Consider the following 23219-nt stretch of genomic DNA (forward strand, 5'->3'; position numbering starts at 1 on the left):
GGATTAATCAAAGTGGAAAGGGTATGGCTAAAGGGTATATATTTTGTATCTGGAAAGCGGTGATCTGCTTCTTAATCACCATAATGTGAGCTGCTTCCCTCCACACCCTAATCTGCCATGATGTTCAGCCTCACCTCAAGTCCTGAGAAATGGAGCAAGCCTTCTATGGACTAAGACTAAACCATAAGCCCTCAAATAAACTTTTCCTCCTCTAAAATTGTTCTAGTCAGATCCTTTAGTCACAGCAGCAAAAAAGCTGACTAAAACCCTTCTCAACAGCAATTCTAGAAATCACAAGACATTAGATAATATCTTTAAAATCCTTAAAATAATCATTTCCTATAATTTTGTACCTAGCAGAAATATTCATCCAGGAGCAGGTTAGAACAGAGATCTTCAATTATGTAAGATCTAAAAAAAATTACTTCCCATGCACACTTTTCCAGAAAGCTACTAGAGAATATGTTCTACCAAAATAAGGAATAAAATAAGAGAGAGAGAGAGACATGGGATACAGGAAACCAAAAGAGAAGACAAAGAAAATAAGTGAAGATTCCATGATATCTATATACACCAGGAACATACCAATCCTCCAATCAGAATGCTCCAGGATAGACTTCTTTAGGAATTTAAAATTGCTAAATGTTTGAGCATCTTGAGAGAAGATTTAGACAACTGATGTAGAGTCTGAGGTCAGATCAATCGTAAATACATAAGCAAACAAAATAAAGACGACTAATAAATACAAGGAAAACGAGAAGTTGATCAGGAAAAGAAATCACGGTTTATTATATGAATAGGTTCTGGTTAGCATTTACATAGAAATAGTCAAACTATATTGAGAAGTGGGGAAGACAGAACTAACGTGTGTGTAACAGAGGCAGATACATGAACCTAAATCCTCACCCTCTAAAACAGAAAAATCAGTAGAAAAGACCTAAATTGGTAAAACAAACAAACAAAAAAAAGCAATACAATTGTGTTATTTAAAAATATGAACATACATTTTGAAAATGTATTTACATTTTGCATTTGAAAGTGGTTGGTTATCTGAACTGGGTGTGGTGGCACATATCTGTAATCCCAGGGGCTTGGGAGGCTGAGGCAGGATGATTGCTAATTCAAAGCCAGCCTCAACAACATAGTGAGGCCCTTAGGAACTTAGCAAGACCCTGTCTCAAAATAAAAAATAAGAGCTAGGGATGTGGCTCATCCCTCGGTTCAATCCCCAGTATCGAAAAAGAAAAAAAAGTGATTTTCTTTAGAGAAGGAAAAATAGGGATGCGATCAGGAGAATGATCCTTTTCACAGAAGAACTGACTCATCAAAATCTTAAAGTCTATGAACTAAGATAAACTCATAATTTAAAAAAAAATTAAAAAGAAAAAGCTCCAACCTTTTTTTAATGCCAATTTTATCTGCATTCTTCAATTTTTAAAAATATTTTTGCTTACCTTTAACAGTATTATTTACAATAACCCACTAAGGAATTGTTTTCAAACCCCATTTTTTTAAAGCACTTTTAAAAATTCTAAGCCAACATACAGAGACAAACATAAACCGTGCCCTAGATTCTTCATTTGGCTGATTTGTTTAAATGTTTACATTAACATCTATATTTGGAACAACTGTGGCTTATAATAAAGAAAACATAGCTGTGTTTATCATGCCAGCTCTGGGTAACTTTACTCAAGATTTTGACAAAAATGATCCCCAAAGTAATATAGACACTTTTAAAAGTCTGAGCATGAAATTAAATAAAAAGATTTCAGTTTGAAGTCAATATTAAAAAAGTTGAACAAATTCTACGAATCATAAATACTATTTTCATCTTAAGTTCACTGTATTTTCTGTGACAGGTAATCAACTTAGTTTTCTTTGATATTGGTATTTATAATCATTTTTAACATGGTTTATATCTTCTAAGTTTGTACCTATCCTGAATATCTTAATTATAATTAAAAATATAAATCCAAAAGTGACAGCTCTTCCTTAAGAATAATTCCAATTATTAAATGTAGAAGAAATAAGTGAAATAGAAAAGCACTGTTAGAACACCACAGTAGTAACTGCCACAAGCAAGATCTGCCAATGGATAGTAAAAGAAGTAGGCAAAAGTTTACGCAGACACAGGACATTTGCATAGTCTGAAGTATCTCTAGCAAATATTTAGTAATTACAAAGAAAAATATAGTATACAGTAGGGAATTCTAGCAGACATCACCTTAGCATAGTGATTGAAGTTAACACCACCAGAAATACATTACATCAGATATCCTGTTAATGTACATTGTCACAGACTGGAAGACACTATGGAGACATGACAATTAAATGCAAGATGGGATCCTGGAATCAATCCTAGAACAATAAAGGGGCATTAGTAAAAAGACTAATAAAAGTTACTTTTAACTCTCTATTTAATACCATGTAGCAAGGTTAATTTCTTAATTTTGACAAATGTTCTATGGTTTTTTAAGATGTCAACATAAGAAGAAGGTGGGTGAAGAGTATACAGGACCTGTAGTATTTTTACAACTCTTCTGTAGTCTAAAATCCCATCTCAAAAGTTTAAAAAAATAACTTGAAAAGATACACATGCGTATGTGTATATTTGTGCATAATGTATGTATGTATGTGTGTGTGTGTGTGTGTGTGTGTGTGTGTGTATGTAAAAATCAAGACTTTTTGGAAATTGTCATCTTGGGCACTCAGTAAATTAAATAGCAATAGCAAAGTTCCCTTTTGAATTAGTCACTGTACCGTTGGTAACTTGGCTTTAAGTTTCTCCACTTTCTAAAGTCTTAACTATAATTTTCTAATTTTTACAAAAAAAGTCTGTTTTAAAACATTCCTGTATTAGGCCAAATATAAAAATCCTAGGATATAATTATCATCATATTATCCTGTAGAATCACTCATCCCAATCATAAGCTCCAGCCAATATTCAATATTTTTACTACATTTCATATCATCATTTAACATGTTTTTATTAGTTTACTTAGTTATGAATAGAGGAGTTGGCTGACAGATTTAGTATCATTAATAGGCTGGGCAGTCTAGGAAAAATATTATCACTTGGATCTCTTAAGAAACAGCTGGGGATGTAGTTCATTGGTAGAGCACTTATCTAGCATGTGCAAGGCCCTACACCCCCTAACACCCACCAAAAAAAAAAAAAAAAAAAAAGAAAGAAAAAGCTATTTTCCTAAAAGCACATATAGTATACTAGAACTCAGATGTAAAAGTTATTTACCTAAATCTCTTCTATACAATAGCACATAGGTACCCAAACAAGGCCAGTTGAGACCCTTTCCATATGCTTTCTCTTAAATTGGGCTCTAAAATCAGTTAATAGTTACATCTTTTATGAAACAAACAAACAAAAATCTATGAAATTTATCTAAGAAACAAAAGAAGAAAATAATTTCCCACTCTATACATGATTTACTCCCTGAGCATCTCCTTTTCCCATCATTATTTTTAAATATAAATTGAGCTGAAATCTACCCACAGGGATCTTATATAGCGAAACTGATAGCTTAGATGGAAAACAATATTTCAAAGGGCCTTGTGTCAAATAATCATATTTATTACTTTTTGGAGTCATTATTTATATTCATTATGGCATTGATTTTTCATCTTTATCTATCACAGGTTTTCTGTAGAAGCAGCAATAGTAAAAAGATAATTATACTTTGTTTTTTTTTAAAGTAATTTTAAGTGGATCTTTATCCAAATACAATAAAAAAGAAAAATGTCCATAAACATTTAATTCTTGTATCAATGTCATTTCCAAATTCACCTTCCACTACTACTATGAAAAGTAGAAGTGTTAAGAACTCTAACTAAACGTGCTATACAAAAAAGGATGACAATTTACCTCAAGAATTCACTACACATTGCAATATATTCAAGTGATGAAAAGACATAAATCCATTCAGAATTGCCATATTATCTGGCTGTCACTATAGTCTTTTGAATAATTATATTAAACATATTACTACAAAACGTACCAAGAAGTAGAGAATAATACTATATTCGTGAACTGCAAATAATAAAACAGAAGTCCAAGAAGGCTAAAGTCTAAGCTGTAATTTACAATGAAGTGTCTACACTGAAACAGTCACAATGTACAAAAATGTTGACAAGTAATCCAGATGTTTACAAAAACAGATTCTGTTTGTCTCAGATTATATCCAGTTTCATCTGGTAGGTTTCTGATAGCCTGTTACATGAAATGTATTTCTCTCCTGCTGATAAGAAGCAGCTTAAAAATGTCCCCAAATTTCTTAAGAAGTGAGTCTACTTGGCAATATTAGTAATTCCAGTTTTCTATTACATTCATTCGTCTGAGAACTGAAAAATCTCGTAACTAAAGTGTTCTTCCATTCCTTTACCAACTTTTCAAGTTTTAAATTAAATCAAAGGAAATTTGGAATGTATTGCTTCTTGTCATCAACAGGCATTTCAAAAAGACAGTAACTAACCAAAATCAAGAGTTCTTTGGCCAAGTTATTAACAGGCTTCCACTTTGTTCTAAATCCTTTCATAATCCTTTTTTTTCTAATTTTTCCAGTATGGCCTGGATCTTACAAACAGCCTCTTTCCTGGCCTGCCGGACAGAGTCCTGGCCCCCAGTTTCAACAGAATCCAGTTCCAAAAGTTCCTTTGTTAGCATTTCTTCCAGAAGCCAGTATGCTTTGTCTGTCTTTTTTCCTACAAACTCTTCTACTTCTTGCTCAAGATACTGGACCTTCTCCAATACATGTATGATTTTTTTAATACTTGGAGGAGTACCTTCATCTGAAGATAAACATTCTTCAGGAAGATTATTACTCTGATCTTGATTACCAGGATGCTCATTGGTGGCATTACCATACAGTTGAGGCTCAGCACTATATTGGACTTGGGAATCCAAAAGGTCTGAATTATCATTGTTCATTGTCCCGGAGGATTCATACTGATGGACACTGCAAGGAAAGTTGTGCCGGTTCATGCCTTGATCTTGGCTATAGGGGTATGAGGAATCCTTAGGATGGGAGAATAAAAAGAGGAAAAAAGCTATTTTAATAAGAATCCATCAATGGTACAATTTTGTAGCGCACATCTTTCACCTGACCCAAAAGTACATTAAAAGAATTCCCTCCAATAAAACTGGACCACCCTTTTCAATAATTTGAGAAAAACACCATTTTAAGAAGATAAAAGGGAATGTCCTGTCACATAAAAAGCAAGAGAATTCCTGAATATAACAGAACAACCTTCCCTGAGGCACATTATCATCGTGAACACCTTACAATATATCTTACCACTTCACAATCCATCCAGTGACTTACTAAATAAGAATTAGACAGTTTTTCCCTTTAAAATTTAAAACCTCAAGATCTTAAAAAGGAAGCAGACATAAGCATATAATGTTCAAATCTATGGTTTAATTTAAAAGTATTAAACCATAGAAGCTAATACTATAGGTATTTCACATCGGTTTTTATCTTCTATCTATAGATTATTTGTGGTTACAAAATGCAGTCTGATTGTATTTAACATTTGGAAAGAATTACAACAAAGAGAAAATGAGCACTTTTATGTCTTTTAAAAATAGGATGTGAGCCTAAAATGTCTTTAAAAAATAAGTCTTTGGAAGGCTAAAACAGCAGGATCAATCTTGGCAACTTAGTAAGGCCCTCAGCAACTATTGAGACCCTGTCTTAAAAAATAAGAAAGGTTGTGGCTCAGTGGTAGGTACTGGCTTCAATTCTTGGCACCGCATATAAATAAATGAATAAAATAAAGGTTCATCAACATCTAAAATTTTTTTTTAAATAAATAATAAAAAAGGCTGGGATGTGGCTCAGTGGTAAAGCACCTCTGGGTTTAATCCCCAGTACAAAATAAATAAATAAAGTCTTTGAGAGTATAAAAGAGAAAAGAGGAAAGAATAGGCTGAAGTAAAGCTACAGGAAGTAGTCACCAAATTTTCATAATTAGTCCCCATTTAACACAGACCAATGGAGAAAAGTTAAATCTTGAGTTGTTTTTTTTTTTAATTTTTTTTTAGTTATAGATGGACACAAAATACCTTCATTTTATTTGTTTATTTTTATGTGGTGCCAGGGATCAAACCCAGTGCCTCACACATGCTAGGCAAGCACTCACCACTGAGCCCTACAACCTTGGTCCCTTGAGCTTTCTTCATTACCCAGAGAGCAAAAGAAAAACACTTAAGTCTCCTACCTTGGACTGCTGGGGTGGTGGTGAAGGAGGTGGCTGAGGAGAGCCACTGCTAGGCCACGATGAAGTTGATTCAGTCATGTAGAGATTCCCAGGTGGTACTGAGGGCGCAGCTGAAGGCCAGGGGTAGCGGGTGCCTATCCCATAAGCACCAGGAGAAGCAGCCCATGCATCCTCTTGTGGTCGTACAGTTGGTCCTGACTGCTGAACACTACGATTACCATCCCCATAAGGATAATGGGGCAGGGTCATTCCAGGGTTCTAGATTGAGAGGAAAAAATATGCTGGTCATTTCTAAAAAAACTAAAAGTAATGAAAATATTATTGGCAAATTCTAGGAAGCTAGGAACTCTAATTAACTGCCATAATTACTACAGGCCTGAAAAAAACCTGTTCCAGTTATACCGAGGAAAGATTTGGTGATGATCAAACTAGAAAGAATAAGGCCTAAAATTCAATTACTGAAGAATAGTATAAATCTGTCCATAGACACTATAATCAAATGATCCCATGTTATAAGGAAGCACAAATAAAGATATATTAGAAATCCTCTTAAAGTGAACAGAGAAATAAACATGGTATCATTCATAAAATATTTAAAAATATAAATCTAATAGCACACCAAAAAAAGGTTAAAACTAGGAAACTTTTAAACAATTCTCTAAAAATTTATTTTGCCAGTCACAATGGTACACCTAGAATTCCAGCAACTTAGGAAACTGAAGCAAGAGGGTCACAAATTTGAGGACAGCCTCAGCAATTTACCAAAAGCATGTCTCAAAATTAAAAATAAAGCCGGGTGCAGTGGCACACACATGTATTCTCAGCAACTCAGGAGGCTGAGGCAGGAGGATCTCAAGTTTAAAGTCAGCCTCAGCAGATTAGTGAGGCAGTTAGCAACTCCGTGAGATTATGTCTCTAAATTAAAAAAGGGGGGGGCTCGGTTTGTGGCTCAGTGGTAGAGTGCTCGCCTAGCAGGCATGAGGCACTGGGTTCAATCCTCAGCACCACATAAATGTAAAATAAAGATATTGTAGACACTTCTCAGAAGAGGATATACAATCAATGAACAAATACACGAAAAAATGCTCACCATCCCTAGCAATCAGAGAAATGCAAATTAAAACTACTCTAAGATACCATCTCACTCCAGTAAGAATCGCAGCCATTATGAAGTCAAACAACAAGTGCTGGCGAGGATGGGGGTGGGGGGGAAGGTACACTCATACATTGCTGGTGGGACTGCAAATTGGTGCAGCCAATTTGGAAAGCAGTATGGAGATTCCTTGGAAAACTGGGAATGGAACCACTATTTGACCCAGCTATTTCTCTTCTCGGACTATACTCAAAAGACCTAAAAACGGCATACTATAGGGACACAGCCACATAAATGTTTATAGCAGCACAATTCACAATAGCTAGACTGTGGAGCCAACCTAGATGCCCTTCAATGGATGAATGGATAAAAAAATGTGGCATTTATACACAATGGAATATTACTCAGCACTAAAAAAATAACAAGACCATGACATTTGCAGGGAAATGGATGGCATTAGAGCAGATTATGCCAAGTGAAGTTAGCCAATCCCAAAAAAACAAATGTCAAATGTCTTCTCTGATATAAGGGAGGTGACTTGAAATGGGGTAGGGAGGAAGAGCATGAGAAGAAAATTACCTCTAGATAGGGAAGAGAGGAATGGGAATTGCATGGAAGAGGGAAGGAGACCCCTTTCATTAACAGAATACAGGTATGAAGATGTGAAGGAAAAAAAAAAGAAGTGGGTCACATTAGATTGGGTAGAGAGAAGTGATGGGAGGAGGGGGAGGGGGAAATGGAAGGACAGCAGAATAAAATAGACATTATTATTGCTGTGGGTATATACGTGACTGCAAGACCAATGTAATTCTACAACCTGTACACTCAGAAAAATGAGAAATTATATCCCATCTGATTCAAATGATGATATGTCAAGATCATTGTACTGTCATGTGTAACTAATTAAAACAAATTTTAAAAAAAAGATACTGTGTCCACCTAAAACTAAAAAATAAATATTTTTAAGTAAATAAAATAAAAAAGGACTGAAGACATGGCTCAGTGGTTGAGCATCCTTGGGTTCAATTCCTGGTACCAAAAAAAATTAATAAGTAAAAAGGGCTGGGGGTGTAGCTCAGTGGTAAAGTACCCCTGGGTTCAATACCAGTACCACCACCATCACAAAAAAAAAAAAAAAAAATTTCTTTCACTTTAAAAATTTTCTGATTATGACATCTTTAAGGTACCTTCAACTATTTATTGAAATAGTTACTACAAGAAAGAAAGGCATCCAATATAAAAGTAGTCCCTGCCTTCACCTCTGGAAAACTTCTGACCATCTTCAGCATTTTCTTAAATAAGCGCTAATATAAATAAACACCCTTCCACTGTTTACAACTCAAGAAGCAAAGACTTTGAAATTTTTCCTACAGAAAACTGCTCACCTGTGAAGCAGGATATCCTGGAACCTGCCCTCTAAGAGGGGGCGCTTCAGTCTGACAGTCCTGTTGGGGATACATCCAACGAGAGGCTGGGGTTGGGCTGTTGCCAGGTGATCGATAAGTGCTTGGAACTTCTGTAGAGTAACTGGTCTGAGAATAGCCAGGTGCATAATAAGCCCCTGAATATGAGGCAGTATTTGCCCCAGGGCCTGGGGGATATGGTGGACCATATGCTCCATTTGTATAAGAATTCAAACTCTGAAAAAAAGCAAAATTGAGAAAAAAGATAAATGGGTAGAAGAGCTGAAGAACTGAAATGCCCTAACTGAATGCCCAATGTAAAAATTTTAGGAAGAAATCAATAACTAATGAAAATACAAACTCCCTAACCAATCTGTAACGTATTTTCTCTCTCTTCTATTAAAATAATATTCCATAGACTGAACTGTAGAGCCCATGTAACAATGGAATGATACATGTATATTGTGATGAGACACGAAGTGATGACCTTAGAGCAATGCTTCTTAAACATTGCCTTAAGTATACCTGACAATTTCATAACAGCAGAGGAGAACTGACTGACTGACTGAGGAGGGAATTGTGGGAAACTTGAGAGAATTCCAGAGAGAGAAGGAAGACCATAATGTAAGAGGAAGAGAGACTATAGAGAAAGACCCAGCTATGCCACAGACTTTATATTTAACTGCTCTTAGTTTCAGTTTCTCCAACAGGAAAAATAAAGACCATAAACTTTTCTTGCAGGGTTAATATGAAAATTAAATGACATGACATAAATTAAGACTTAGTATCTGATACAAAGTATGCTCAATAAATGGAAAATTATTTATCTTATTGTTGTTAGTATTATGATGGCAAGATAAAGAAATAAACCCAATCTGACTCCAAAGTCCATGTTCTTTGGTACCATACCATTACTCTATTACCCAGATAATAACAGATAACAGAGATACATTCCTCATACACTGCTTACTGCCATGGTTTTTTATTTTGTTTGCAGAGCTGGGATTTGAATCTAATGTCATGTGCAAGCACTCTACCACTAAGCTTCATTCCCAGCCTTCCTTAACTGTAGTTTTAAATCACTTATCTAGACTATTACTAGTACCAAGAACCCTCAGTTTATAATTCAAATGAGAGTAAAGCTAAAACCTAAATTTAAATGATCACCTTAATGTTTTCTACTCATTTCTACTTTACCTTTTAAAAAAGTTTTCTCTCAGCAAGAGAAACAATAAAAGAGCTAAATAGGGAGCCTACATCATGGGAACAAATTTTCACTCCTCACACTTCAGATAGAGCCCTAATATCCAGAGTATACAAAGAACTCAAAAAATTAAACAATAAGAAAACAAATAACCCAATCAACAAATGGGTCAAAGACCTGAACAGACACTTCTCAGAGGAGGACATACAATCAATCAACAAGTACATGAAAAAATGCTCACCATCTCTAGCAGTCAGAGAAATGCAAATCAAAACCACCCTAAGATACCATCTCACTCCAGTAAGATTGGCAGCCATTATGAAGTCAAACAACAACAAGTGCTGGAGAGGATGTGGGGAAAAGGGTACTCTTGTACATTGCTGGTGGGACTGCAAACTGGTGCGGCCAATCTGGAAAGCAGTATGGAGATTCCTGGGAAAGCTGGGAATGGAACCACCATTTGACCCAGCTATTGCCCTTCTTGGACTATTCCCTGAAGACCTTAAAAGAGCGTACTACAGGGATACTGCTACATCGATGTTCATAGCAGCACAATTCACAATTGCTAGACTGTGGAACCAACCCAGATGCCCTTCAATAGATAAAAGGATAAAAAAAATGTGGCATTTATACACCATGGAGTATTACGCAGCACTAAAAAATGACAAAATCATAGAATTTGCAGGGAAATGGATGGCACTAGAGCAGATTATGCTTATGAAGCTAGCCAATCCCTAAAAAACAAATACCAAATGTCTTCTTTGATATAATGAGAGCAACTAAGAACAGAGCAGGGAGGAAGAGCAGGAAGAAAAGATTAACATTAAACAGATACATGAGGTGGGATGGAAAGGGAGAGAAAAGGGAAATTGCATGGTAATGGAGGGAGACCCTCATTGTTATACAAAATTACATATAAGAGGTTGTGAGGGGAATGGGAAAATAAACAAGGAGAGAAATGAATTACAGTGGATGGGGTAGAGAGAGAAGATGGGAGGGGAGGGGAGGGGGGATAGTAGAGGATAGGAAAGGTAGCAGAATACAACAGTTACTAATAGGGCATTATGTAAAAATGTGGATGTGTAACGGATGTGATTCTTCAATCTGTATTTGGGGTAAAATTGGGAGTTCATAACCAACTTGAATCTAATGTATGAAATATGATATGTCAAGAGCTTTATAATGTTTTTAACAACCAATAAAAAAAATAAATTAAAAAAAAAAAAAAAAGTAAAAACCCAGAATCAAGTTTTGCTGTGTTCACCTCTGTCTCTAAGACTAAGCATTCTTTCTTTAGGTTTGAGAACAGACAAGGAATTCCAAAGAATTCCTCGCAGGGTCAGGTACAAGGGAAGAGCCAGCAATACATTCCCTGACCAGAAGGGCAATGAACCACCTCTTTGTTAAAGCTACTAAGAAGCTCGTTAAGCTTTCAGTCTAAACAAAGAACTCCTTAATATACCACACAATATACCTGATTGGATAGGTAAATCGAATCAGGTCAGATCAAGTTAGGCCAATTTTGAGTGAGTCCCCAGAAGTTGGAGACTGTCCCAGAAGAATTAAATGTTAATTCCTTTGGAGCCCTTCCTCCACCCTTATCTAGAACCTGCCCCTGCTCCAAACTGTTGCTAAGGTAACCTGTCCCAGGAATTGCCCCTCCCTACAGGGAGCTATAAAGAGTGTCCTGGGCTGTACTATCTGGCCCTTCTCCCTTTCACCACACCTGTTTCCCACCTTTAGGCCCTCCCACCAAGCATGGGGAGGGGTAGTCCTGTAACAGGAAGGAGAAAGATAAGGGGGAAAAGGCAGAAAAACAAAGGAGGCCTAGGACGTATAAAAAGCACAGAACACCTCGCTTCTTGGGATACCAGGATACCAGCTATGGCCCCCTTCACCTTCCTGGGAGAAGTCTCTGTTACCCTTTTTAAATAAACCCTGCTTTATATGCTTGCCTCAGCATGCTTAACTAATGTTCAAACTTCAGCATTTGAGAGAGCAGAACTTGTCACATGTAACTGGTGGTATTAGCATTGTGGTTATGTTTTCAAAATGTCCTTGGCTGGGGTTGTGGCTCAGTTGCAAAGCATTTGCCTAGCATGTGTGTGGCATTGGGTTCAACTCTCAGCACCACATATAAAGGTCCACTGACAACTTAAAAAAAAATTTAAAAAGCCCTTGCCGGGTGCTGCGGTGCACACCTATAATCACAGCGACTCAGGAGGCTGAGGCAGGAGGATTCAGAGTTCAAAGCCAGCCTCAGCAAAAATGAAGCGCAAAGAAACTCAGTGAGACCCTGTCTCTAAATAAAATACAAAAAAGGGCTGGGGCTCAGTGGTTGAGTGCCCTGAATTCGATCCCCAATACCCACCCCAAAAGTCCTTAATATTTTAAATAAACATACTTAAGTTTATTTACAAGTTATACAGTTTGACATCTGGAATTTCTTCAAAGTACTCTAAAGAAATGCTCCAAAGATAAATACATGATAGTCAAGGATTAATAATCAAAGCTGAAAGATGGACACACAGGCATTTTTTTATGCTATTCTTACTACTTTTGTTTGAAAATTACCTTAATATTAAAAAGAGAGGGGTTGGGGTTGTGGCTTAATGGTACAGCACTTGCCTAGCATGTGTGAGGCACTGGGTTGGATTCTCAGCACCACATATAAATATATAAATAAAATAAAGGTCTATCAACGTCTAAAAATTTTTTTTTAAATATTAAAAAGAATGTTCTTGATATTTCGCCCTATTATTAACATGGCAAGTGCATAGGGCAACTAAAGTGCTAAATTAAAAAGTGTATAATTGGGGCTGGGGATGTGGCTCAAGTGGTAGTGCGCTCGCCTGGCATGCGTGCGGCCTGGGTTCGATCCTCAGCACCACATACAAAGAAAGATGTTGTGTCTGCCGAAAACTAAAAATAAATTAAAAAAAAAAAAGTGTATAATCATTTAAAGCTGTGTAAACATGATAGGGAAAAAAAGAAATTTTTCAAAATATGAATATATTAAGATGGCACAAGTAGTATTTTTTATCCTCTCCCTAGTTTCCAATTTTTTTGTTGTTCTTCTTCTTTGTTAAATCCAGGGCCTAATGCTTGGTAGGCATGTGCTTTACCACTGAGGTAGATTCCCAGTCCTTTCCTACTTTTTTTTTTTTTTGTGGTAGTGGGGATTGGACTCAGGAGTGCTCAACCATTGAACCACATCCCCAGCCCTTTTTTGTATTTTATTTAGAGACAGGGTCTGAGTTGATTAGTGGCATCTGGCTCCTTCTTCTTTTTTTTTTTTTTAGATTCATTAAATTGCTTACTAAACTGCTGCGGCTGGTCTTAACTTGTGATCCTCCTACCTCAGCCTCCCAAATTGCTGGGATTACAGGCATGAACCATCGTTCCTGGCTTCCAGTCCTTTTTTAAATTTTAGTGTGAGACAGGGTCTTGCTAATTTGCCAAGGCTGGCCTAAAACTTTTCATCCTCCTGCCTCAGCCTGCCAAGGATCTGGATAGGATGGCACACATGTGCCACCATGCCCAGCCCAAAATTTTAATAATAAAGCTACATTACTTTTTAGAGTAAACAAAGTTTACACTTAAAAAATATTATATAAAATCTCAGATATGCCTAAAATCCAGTTGGCTGCTACGACCCTAGCTATTTCCTTGATATCCAAGTAGATTATTTTAATGAAGGCAGTCTGTGTCTAAGGACAGCAAGTTTTTTGTTTGTTTTTGTACTGGCACTGAACCCAGAGACATTCACTGAGTTACATTCCCAGAACTTTTCATTTTTAATTTTGAGGCAGGGTCTCACTAAGTTGCTGAGGCTAGCTGCAAACTTGCAATTCTCCTGACTCAGCCTACCGAGTTGCTGGGATTTTAGGCATGTGTCACTCATCCAGCAAGACAACTTTTAATTGGAAACTTGGCAGTTGATATGGTAATATGCAATCTAAAACTGAGCAAATCACAAGAATTAAATAAAATCTTCTTTGATAGTTGCTGCTCCTGACCCAGGGGTCAGTGGAACTTAAGGTCGCTCATGTGAATTTCCAGGAACACCAAATAAAACACAGACACTTTACCTTTAAACAAACTTCAGGACGGCTCCTCCGCTTTCAGCCTCAAGCCCCCCCAAATGGGAGAGCGAGGGATAGTCAATGAGAGTCTGGGGAGAGCGCGCGCAAGCACGTTTGGAAGTGGGCTTTTACTGGGAGAACCCTTGTTCTTATAAAGTTCCATCCAAAAAAGATAAGAAGGGGCGGAGTTACAAAGAGCATGTGAGTGTAATTCGACCCAAGGGCTGTAGGGCGACACCTATGTCTGAAGACTTGTCCTCAAACTTCCAGGACCAGGGCAATGTCCAAGTCACTACGAGGTATAGTGATGGTCAAAGCCTCTCTGCTCCAAGATGGAAGACCCAAATCATTCAGAGTGGCTCCCCACAGATAGTTTACTTGAAAGTACCATTCTGGATTCCAAAAGAAATCAAAATCAGCACTCTCAAAATTCGGATAAATTACAACTAATGCTCTTACTCTAGGACAAAATGCAAGACATAATTTTAAGGAAGAAGTAGAAGGTCTAGGCACCCAGGGCAAGACAGCAAGTGAGGAGGTCAGGGCAAGGCCAGAACAAAGGAGCATGGAGAGGGTCTTCTGATGAGGTCAACTTCCTGCTTGACAAAAGTGCTTGTAGACACAAGCAGGAAATCCAATCAGACACTTTGGTACTTGTGCTTTTAAATAGGGGACCCAAGAGAAAAACTAAAACAGATGCATGGACACAGGAGGCACCAATCAATAATAATGAAGAGCCCATGGACAGAAGAGTAGGTAAGGAAAGGAGGAAATTTCACGGACTATAAAAAGAACAGGCCAAAACTCCTCCACCAGATTCCCAGGGTTAGGGCCCCTTCTTTTCAGAGAAATCTATGGCTGTATCTCTGTCACTTCTGCAATAAACCTACTTCTTATTTGCTACCTGTAACCTGTTCTTCAATTCTTTACTGAAAGGACACAAGGAACCCAGACAACAAACCAAGCAACCCCAAATGGTAACAATTTAACAGCCAAAAGACATCTCACTATTTGTCATCTCAAAGCAAGCTAAAGACTGTCTGATATAAAATACTTTTTACTAAAGTTGGTTTCCCAGTTGATGGATTATTGTGTAGATATGGAAGAAAAATGGTCAAGTTTCTTGCCCAGAAAAAGGCTGTTGAGATTCCCTTGCTATTTGGTATGACTATAAAAGTGCAGACAGATGTGAGCTAAGCAAAAAATGATTTCCCCTAGCAGTATCACAACTCTTCCTGTTGTGCTTATCGTGAAAAATACAGAAAATTTTACAAAAGTATTCCAAGACTTCATAATTATCAGCAGTTAACATCACCTTGAATTTTCACTAACACTTGTTTTTGGAACTGCCAAATCTACCATCTTCCACCGGTTGCTCTCTCATGTAATATCTCAATTTAAAGAGCTATTCCAATTTTTGTCTTATGGAGCTCCTAACTACAGTACTTAAATTTTTTTTTTTTTTTTTTTTTTTTTTTTTGGCACTGAGGATTGAACCCAGGGATGCTTAACCACTGAGCCATATCCCCAGCCCTTTTTTATATTTTATTTAGAGACAGGATCTCACTGAGTTGCCAAGTGTTGAGGCTGGCTTTGAACTCAAAATCCTCCTGCCACAGCCTCCAGAGTGGCTGGGATTACAGATGCATGCAACCATGCCCAGCCCTTTATGTTCATTATAAAAATTACTTCCTGGTTTTGATCTCTTTGTGAGTTTATAACTACTTTCTCCAAATAACTACTGTGTCCAGGGATCACTACTTGCAACATGCATGTTTAATAACAATATGGAGTCAGAATACCACCTATCAACTTTGCAGTTAACATGTTTGCTAAGGATGAGACAATGACCAATTTCAGAATGTCTCAAAGACAACTCAAAAAACACAAACAAGAAATTATGCACTTTTTTTTGTAAAGTATATTTTTTATTATTATTATTAGTTGTTCAAAACATTACAAAGCTCTTGACATATCACATTTCATACATTTGATTCAAGTGGATTATGAACGCCCATTTTTACCCCGTATACAGATTGCAGAATCACATCGGTTACACATCCACTTTTTTACATACTGCCATACTAGTATGTTGTATTCTGCTGCCCTTCCTATCCCCTACTACCCCCCCTTCCCTCCCCTCCCCTCCCATCTTCTCTCTCTACCCCATCTATTGTAATTCATTTCTCTCTCTTGTTTTTTTTTCCCTTTCCCTCACTTCCTCTTATATGTAATTTTGTATAACAATGAGGGTCTCCTTCCGGTTTCCATGCAATTTCCCTTCTCTCTCCCTTTCCCTCCCCCCTCTTGTCCCTGTTTAATGTTGATCTTCTTCTCGTGCTCTTCCTCCCTGCTCTGTTCTTAGTTGCCCTCCTTATATCAAAGAAGACAAATGGCATTTGTTTTTTAGGGATTGGCTGGCTTCACTTAGCATAATCTGCTCTAATGCCATCCATTTCCCTGCAAATGTCATGATTTTGTCATTTTTTAATGCTGATTAATACTCCATTGTGTATAAACGCCACATTTTTTTTATCCATTCATCTATTGAAGGGCACCTAGGTTGGTTCCACAGTCTAGCTATTGTGAATTGTGCTGCTATGAACATCAATGTAGCTGTATCCCTATAATAGGCTCTTTTAAGGTCTTTGGGAAATAGACCAAGAAGGGGGATAGCTGGGTCAAATGGTGGTTCCATTCCCAGCTTTCCGAGGTATCTAAATTATGCATTCTTCTCTAGCAATCAGAGAAATGCAAATCAAAACTTCTCTAAGATATCATCTCATTCCAGTCAGAATGGCAGCTATTATGAAGATAAACAACAAATGTTGACCAGGATGTGAGGAAAAAGGTACACTCATACATTGCTGGTGGGACTACAAATTGGTGCAGCCAATTTGGAAAGCAGTATGGAGATTCCTTGGAAATCTGGGAATGGAACCACCATTTGACCCAGCTATTCCTCTTCTCGGACTATACCCAAAGGACTTAAAAACAGCATACTACAGGGACACAGCCACATCAATGTTTATAGCAGCACAATTCACAATAGCTAAACTGTGGAGCCAACCTAGATGTCCTTCAGTGGATGAATGGATAAAAAAAAATATGGCATTTATACATAATGGAATATTACTCAGCATTAAAAAAGAACAAAATCATGGCATTTGCAGGTAAATGGATGGCATTGGAGAAGATAATGCTAAGTAAAGTCAGCCAATCCCAAAAAACAAATGCCGAATATTATCTCTGATATAAGGGGGGTGACTCATAGTGGGGTAGGGAGGGAGAGCATGGGAGGATTAGATTAATTCTAAATAGGGAAGAGGTGTGGGAGGGAAAGAGGTGGAAGGGGATTAGCAAGGATGGTGGAATGTGATGGTCATCATTATACAAAGTACATGTACGAAGAAGATTTGAACTGGGTGTCAACATACCTTATATACAAACAGAAATATGAAAAATTGTGATTATATATATATATATGTGTGTGTGTGTATTAAGATTGAATGCAAAAAAAAGAGTACATGTATAATGGCATAAATTGACGTGAACATACTTTATATACAGAGATATGAAAAATTGTGCTCTATATGTGTAATTAGGATTGTAATACATTCTACTGTTGTCGTGTATTAAAAAAAATAATAAAATCAATAAAAAATTATGCATTCTTGGTTTATTAAAACTATTTTTAATTAGAGATTTTAAGATTTATAAAACACACCAAAAAGAATGATTGTGAGGCAAGATTAATATGAGGAGGCAACCAGAAGGAAAATGAGTAATATGATTTTTCTTTTTTTTTTTTTCTTTTTTGAGGGCCTCATTATACTAGGGGTGTATTCTACCAGATACTAGGGTCTCATCATACTAGGGGTGTGAGCTACATCCCCAGACTTCTTAAATTTTACTTTGAGACAGGGCCTTACTAAGTTGTCCAGGCTGGCCTTGAACTTGGAATTCTCCTGTAGGTTTTTTAAAAATGAATTAATTATTCAGCCCTTTAAAGAAAATGTATTTCCATTATTTCAGCTTCCACTAGTAAATTTAAAGAGACAAACATATATTTGACTACCTAAAACCCATCAGAAGACTAATTCTACAGAGAAAGTCAGTTTATAGACAATTCTAATCTGGATCTAAAGTTCTGGGTACTCATTTGAAGGCTGCTTAAATGTAGCTGCTTTAAAACTATATATTGCAATTGTATTCCTTAAAAATTACTTACATACAGAAATACGGTATCTAGATAGAAAAAAAAAAAAACTTTGACAATTATTGTTAGGACAGCAAGATTATGGATGATACTTAAATATTTTCTCACTGGTGCAAACACTATGAAAAGTAATTTGTTATACCTAATAAAGCTATACACACCAAAACCCAACAATTCCACACCCTAGAGAAATTCTTGTCTCATATGTGTACAATAGAAAAATAAAAATCTGAGCAAAAAGAAGGAAGCTGCAAAAGGTTAATGTGAAACTACTCAAAGTTTAAAAACATGTTAAATAATACTACATAAAGTTTATGGATATAAATACAAGTATAAAAGCATAAAAACAGAAAGAGGATAATAAATATAATTTAAGGAAATGGAAAGAAAGTGTCATAAGGAGCTTTAATTGTATTTTTTTTAATATGAACTCCGGTAAAATTAAAAATTGATAAAGCAAGGTATTGTAGCTAAAAAGATGTATATATTTTCTGTACTCTTAGTATAAACTTCAAATATTTATAATGAAATATTTGTCATAAATAAAAATTTTTAAAATATGTACATTTTTTAAATACATGTACATTTTATATATGTTTTTTCCTGATTCTGAGAAGTAATTTACTCTGCCTCAAGTTACCTTTGCTGTAGATAATATGTGCCTAGATCTGTAGATAATATGTTCCTTATCAACATACATGAGATACCGGGTAAAACCCCCCCCAGTACCACAAAAATAAATAAATTAATTAAATACTAATGAAACTGATGGAACCCATTAAATTAAAAAGTAAAACAAAGCTCACATATTACCACTACGAAATTTCCACAAGTTCTGAAACTAATTCATTCGTTAAGGACAAATTCAGAAAGTTTGTCAATTTTCAACCATACCTGGCCTTGCAAATCTGGTCTGATAGGATATGTACTTGGGTATGGGGCCCTAGGTCGTGCAGGAGAATTCCAGTAGTTAGAACTGTAGCCAGGATATGGTGGCTGCTCCTATGAAAACAAGAAAAATTCACTTTCAATAACATTTTTACATCATTCTGAAATAAATTGACAGAGGCAAGATATAGATATCAAAAAAGAAAACAGACAAAAAGCAATAGAATCCTACCATTATTTATCACTATTAAACTCATGAAGATACATTACATGATAAATTACATGCCCTGGAACAAAACAATTTTTGACTATCTAGTAAAAGATTGTTCTTATGCATTATGCCAATTTCACCAAAACAAATGAAGGAAATGAATGTCAATGAAGGAATTCTGCATCAAAATAATTAGCGGAGAGGGGTTGTGGCTCAGTGGTAGAACACTGGCCTAGCACATGCAAGGTCCTGGGTTCGATCCTCAGCACCACATAAAAATAAATAAATAAAATAAAGGTGTACAAAAATTTTAAAAAAAGGATAATTAGCAAAACCAGAGATATTATAATATAATATAATATTTGTATTTATAATATATTTATAATGTATTTATAATATTTGCTTTTATTCCTTAGTCACTACCCCTTATCACTAGAGGTTGAATACCCCTAATTTAATAGTGTAAGAATGCTACTGAAAGTGAATTTTTCTTTTTTTCTTAGGAGCAGCCATCATATCTTTTCCGCTATGGGTAGGCTTTCTGGTAACAACCTATAACCTCAACATCAGGAATTAATGTAGAACAAAATTCTACAACTATTATAGAACATGGAGTAAATCTAGCCATGACAATAAATCTCTTCAGCCTTTCCAACTCAAAAAGTTAATTCAATGATTTGCAACAATTCAATAAGCTGGGTTTTCTTTTTTTTCAAGATGGATACAATACCTTTATTTATTTATTTATTTATTTATTTGTTTGTTTGTTTGTTTGTTTATTGTGGTGCTGGGGATTCGAGGCAGGCACTCTACCAACTGAGCTAAATCCCCAGCCCTCAATAAGCTTTGTTAAGAGACAAGACCAACTCAAACTTTGCAGAGCATCTATTGTCTGGCTTAATGTATGTATACATTTATTATCCTGTAAGTTATTTTGCTTTGAACTTTATCATTCAAGTATACTTCTAAGGTTGGACAGAATCTCTGAATTTTTTCCTAAATTTTGAATGTGGTTTCACAAAGAAATTCATTGGCAGTTGTAACCACTAAGAGGTTATCGCTATCTTAGCTTAATTGCACTACTTCTAAATTTCATAATACTTTCAAAGCATGTAAAGATTCTATATGACAATATACATGCTAGGCAAGTAGTATTACCTTTATAAAAAAAAAAGAAACTAGAGAATAGCAGGACTTCTTTTTTTTTTTTAACATTACAGGCAAACTTCAAATCCTAACTTCATCTTCCAATCAGGCAAATTCCTCTAATGCCCTCCCTCTTGTCCCCTTGATTTAGGGGTGAGCTTCTGACTAACTGCTTTCTCTCTACCAAGAATGTGAATCATCACCAGGTACAGTGGCACACGCCTGTAATCCCAGCAGCTTAGGAGGCTAAGGCAGGAAGATTTTGAGTTCAAAGCCAGCCTCAGCAATGGTGAGGCGCTAAGCAACTAAGTGAGACTCTGTCTCTAAATAAAATACAAAATAGGGCTTGGGATGTGGCTTAGTGGTTGAATGCCTTTGAGTTCAATCCTCAGTGCCCTCCCCCACCTCTGCAAAAAAGAGAGCATGAATCGTGAATGATACTGGCCAAATTATATTGCTATATTGTGTGCATGTTTGAATGTGTAACAACAAATCTCACAATCATGTACTATTATAATGCACCAATTAAAAAATGGGGGGGAGAATGTAAATCATGAGAAAAGAGGTAAAAAGAAAAGGGCTAAAGTTGACTCACCCCAGAGGTAGTGAGTTAATATCTAAATTCTCAGACCTACCCTGGTTTCTGTCCTTTTCCACTGATTGTATGAGGTTCCCATATTTTTACTACCACTCCAACTCTCCTATCTTCTATATCACCTATGTCCTCACTTCCTTCCTGACTCAGCTTCCCAATATCTTAACCCTAACCCTAACCCTAACCCAAAACCTCGGTCACTCTGGGTGATATGGGCATAACCAAGGCTGTACTTCTCAAGGAACAATATCATATACTCCAAACTAAAGGGGGTTGGGGGTTATATCATATATTCCAAACTAAAGGGGGTTGGGGGTTATAGAGTATATCAAAATAATCCAGCCAGTCAAGAAACAAACAAACAAAAGCAAATAACAATAAGCTATTGTTGAGGGTGGTTGGACCAATACACTGAGTTGTCAAAATATGATATCTAAAATTTATGGCACATGCAAAGAAATTAGAAAGTATGACCCATAAAAAGAGCAAGTAACAAAAACTGTTCATGAATGTGACCAGATGTCAGATTAAAAAAAAAAAAACTTCAAAGTAGCCATTATACGTATCTGTTTGAAGAACTAAAGAAAACTGATTAAAATAGTAAAGAAAGGTGTGATTACAATGTTGCAAAAAAATAGAGAATAGCAACTCCAAATAACAACTTTTAAAAAAAGAATCCATAAGAAATTCTGGGATTGAAAAGTACAATAACTAAAGTAATACTTTCACTAGAGGGGCTCAACAGGAGATTTGAAATGGCAGAAGAAAGAATTAGCAAACTTGAAGGATAGATTGGTATAGATAATGCAATCTGAAGAACAGAAGAAAAAGAAGACTGAACAGAAAGAGTGTCAGAGATATTTTTGACACCACTCAATACACCACCATACCAGAAATGATAAGAAGGTTAAATCAGGCATAGTGGCACATGCTTATAATCCCAGGAGGGATGAAGAATGGGGATCACAAGTTTGAGGCCAGCCTGGACAATTTAATGAGAACTTGCCTCAAAATAAAATAAAAAGGGTTGGGGATGTAGCTCTGTGGTAGAATGCCCCCAGATTCAATCTCCAATATAACCCAATATCCCCCAACAAAGAAACGCTAATATATTAAAACATATAGACTTGCTCTCCTTTCTTCTCTCAGATTCTTTAAAAAAACATAAAATTATATAAATTAGTAAGTATAATAAGTAACAATGGGTAAGTAACATAGATAGAGTATGGATAACAATTATATCATAAAGGAGAAAAGGATATAAAATTGTATAGAAGTAACATTTATTTCTACATATCACTGGAATTAAGTTAGTCTAAATAGGAAGTTGATTCTGGTAACATGCATAGTTAGCCCACAAATAACTACTAAGGAAAGAGAAATACATACAAGTATCCATTAAAGAAATTTAAAAGCTACATTAGAAAATATTCTTGAAAGCTAGTGGTGTGGGTATAGCTCAGTGATAAAGCACTTGTCTAGCATGGATGAGGTCCTTGGAATTGGCCTCAGTAGAGATAGGAAAAAAGGCAATTGGTACAACTGGCACCTGATTTAGGTTTCAGCTCCACCAGCCTATTTTCCAAGTTTCCAAGTTCTAATAAGCCTAACAGTTTCCCTTTATTCCCCAGCCCTAGAAGCTGTATTTGCTTCCTACAGTTACTATCTTCTATTACTTCTGTTTTCTCTTTTTCCCTTTTCAGAACTCCAATACCTATTTAACTAATTCCCTAAATCAAATTATCTGTTTCAAAAGAACTAGTGAGGTTCTGTTTTCCTGCATAGATCCTGACTTACACAGTTAGTTTCTAAATATGAATTTCTATTGAAAAATAATTTTTTTTTTTTTAAATCAGGGCTGGGGGGGCTGGGATTGTGGCTCAGCGGTAGAGCGCTCGCCTAGCACGTGCGAGGCCCTGGGTTCGATCCTCAGCACCACATAAAATAAATAAAATAAAGATATTGTGTCCAACTACAACTAAAAAATAAATATTTTTTTAAAAAAATGAGGGCTGGGGTTGTAGCTCAATGGTAGAGCACTTGCCTAGTACTTGTGAGGCACTGATTCAATCCTCCAGCACCAGATAAAAAATAAATAAAAATAAAGGTATTGTATCCATCTACAACTAAAAAAAAATTTT

General features: G+C 36.1%; 1 protein-coding gene across 1 annotated transcript in view; it reads right to left on the reverse strand.

Moving 5' to 3' along the window:
• Positions 1-761: 761 nt before the first annotated feature.
• Bag4 (BAG cochaperone 4) overlaps positions 762-23219 on the reverse strand; it is a 31267-nt gene continuing 8809 nt past the window's right edge. Inside the window, exons 2-5 of the mRNA XM_027939293.2 lie at positions 19133-19240; positions 8713-8967; positions 6235-6492; positions 762-5029 (exon numbers count right to left, since the gene is read on the reverse strand). Coding sequence (XP_027795094.1) covers positions 4547-5029; positions 6235-6492; positions 8713-8967; positions 19133-19240 — 1104 coding nt within the window. The 3' untranslated portion in view covers positions 762-4546. The remainder of the gene's footprint in view (positions 5030-6234; positions 6493-8712; positions 8968-19132; positions 19241-23219) is intronic.

The sequence above is a fragment of the Marmota flaviventris genome, chromosome 3 (assembly GCF_047511675.1).
Source record: "Marmota flaviventris isolate mMarFla1 chromosome 3, mMarFla1.hap1, whole genome shotgun sequence".
NCBI lineage: Eukaryota > Metazoa > Chordata > Mammalia > Rodentia > Sciuridae > Marmota > Marmota flaviventris.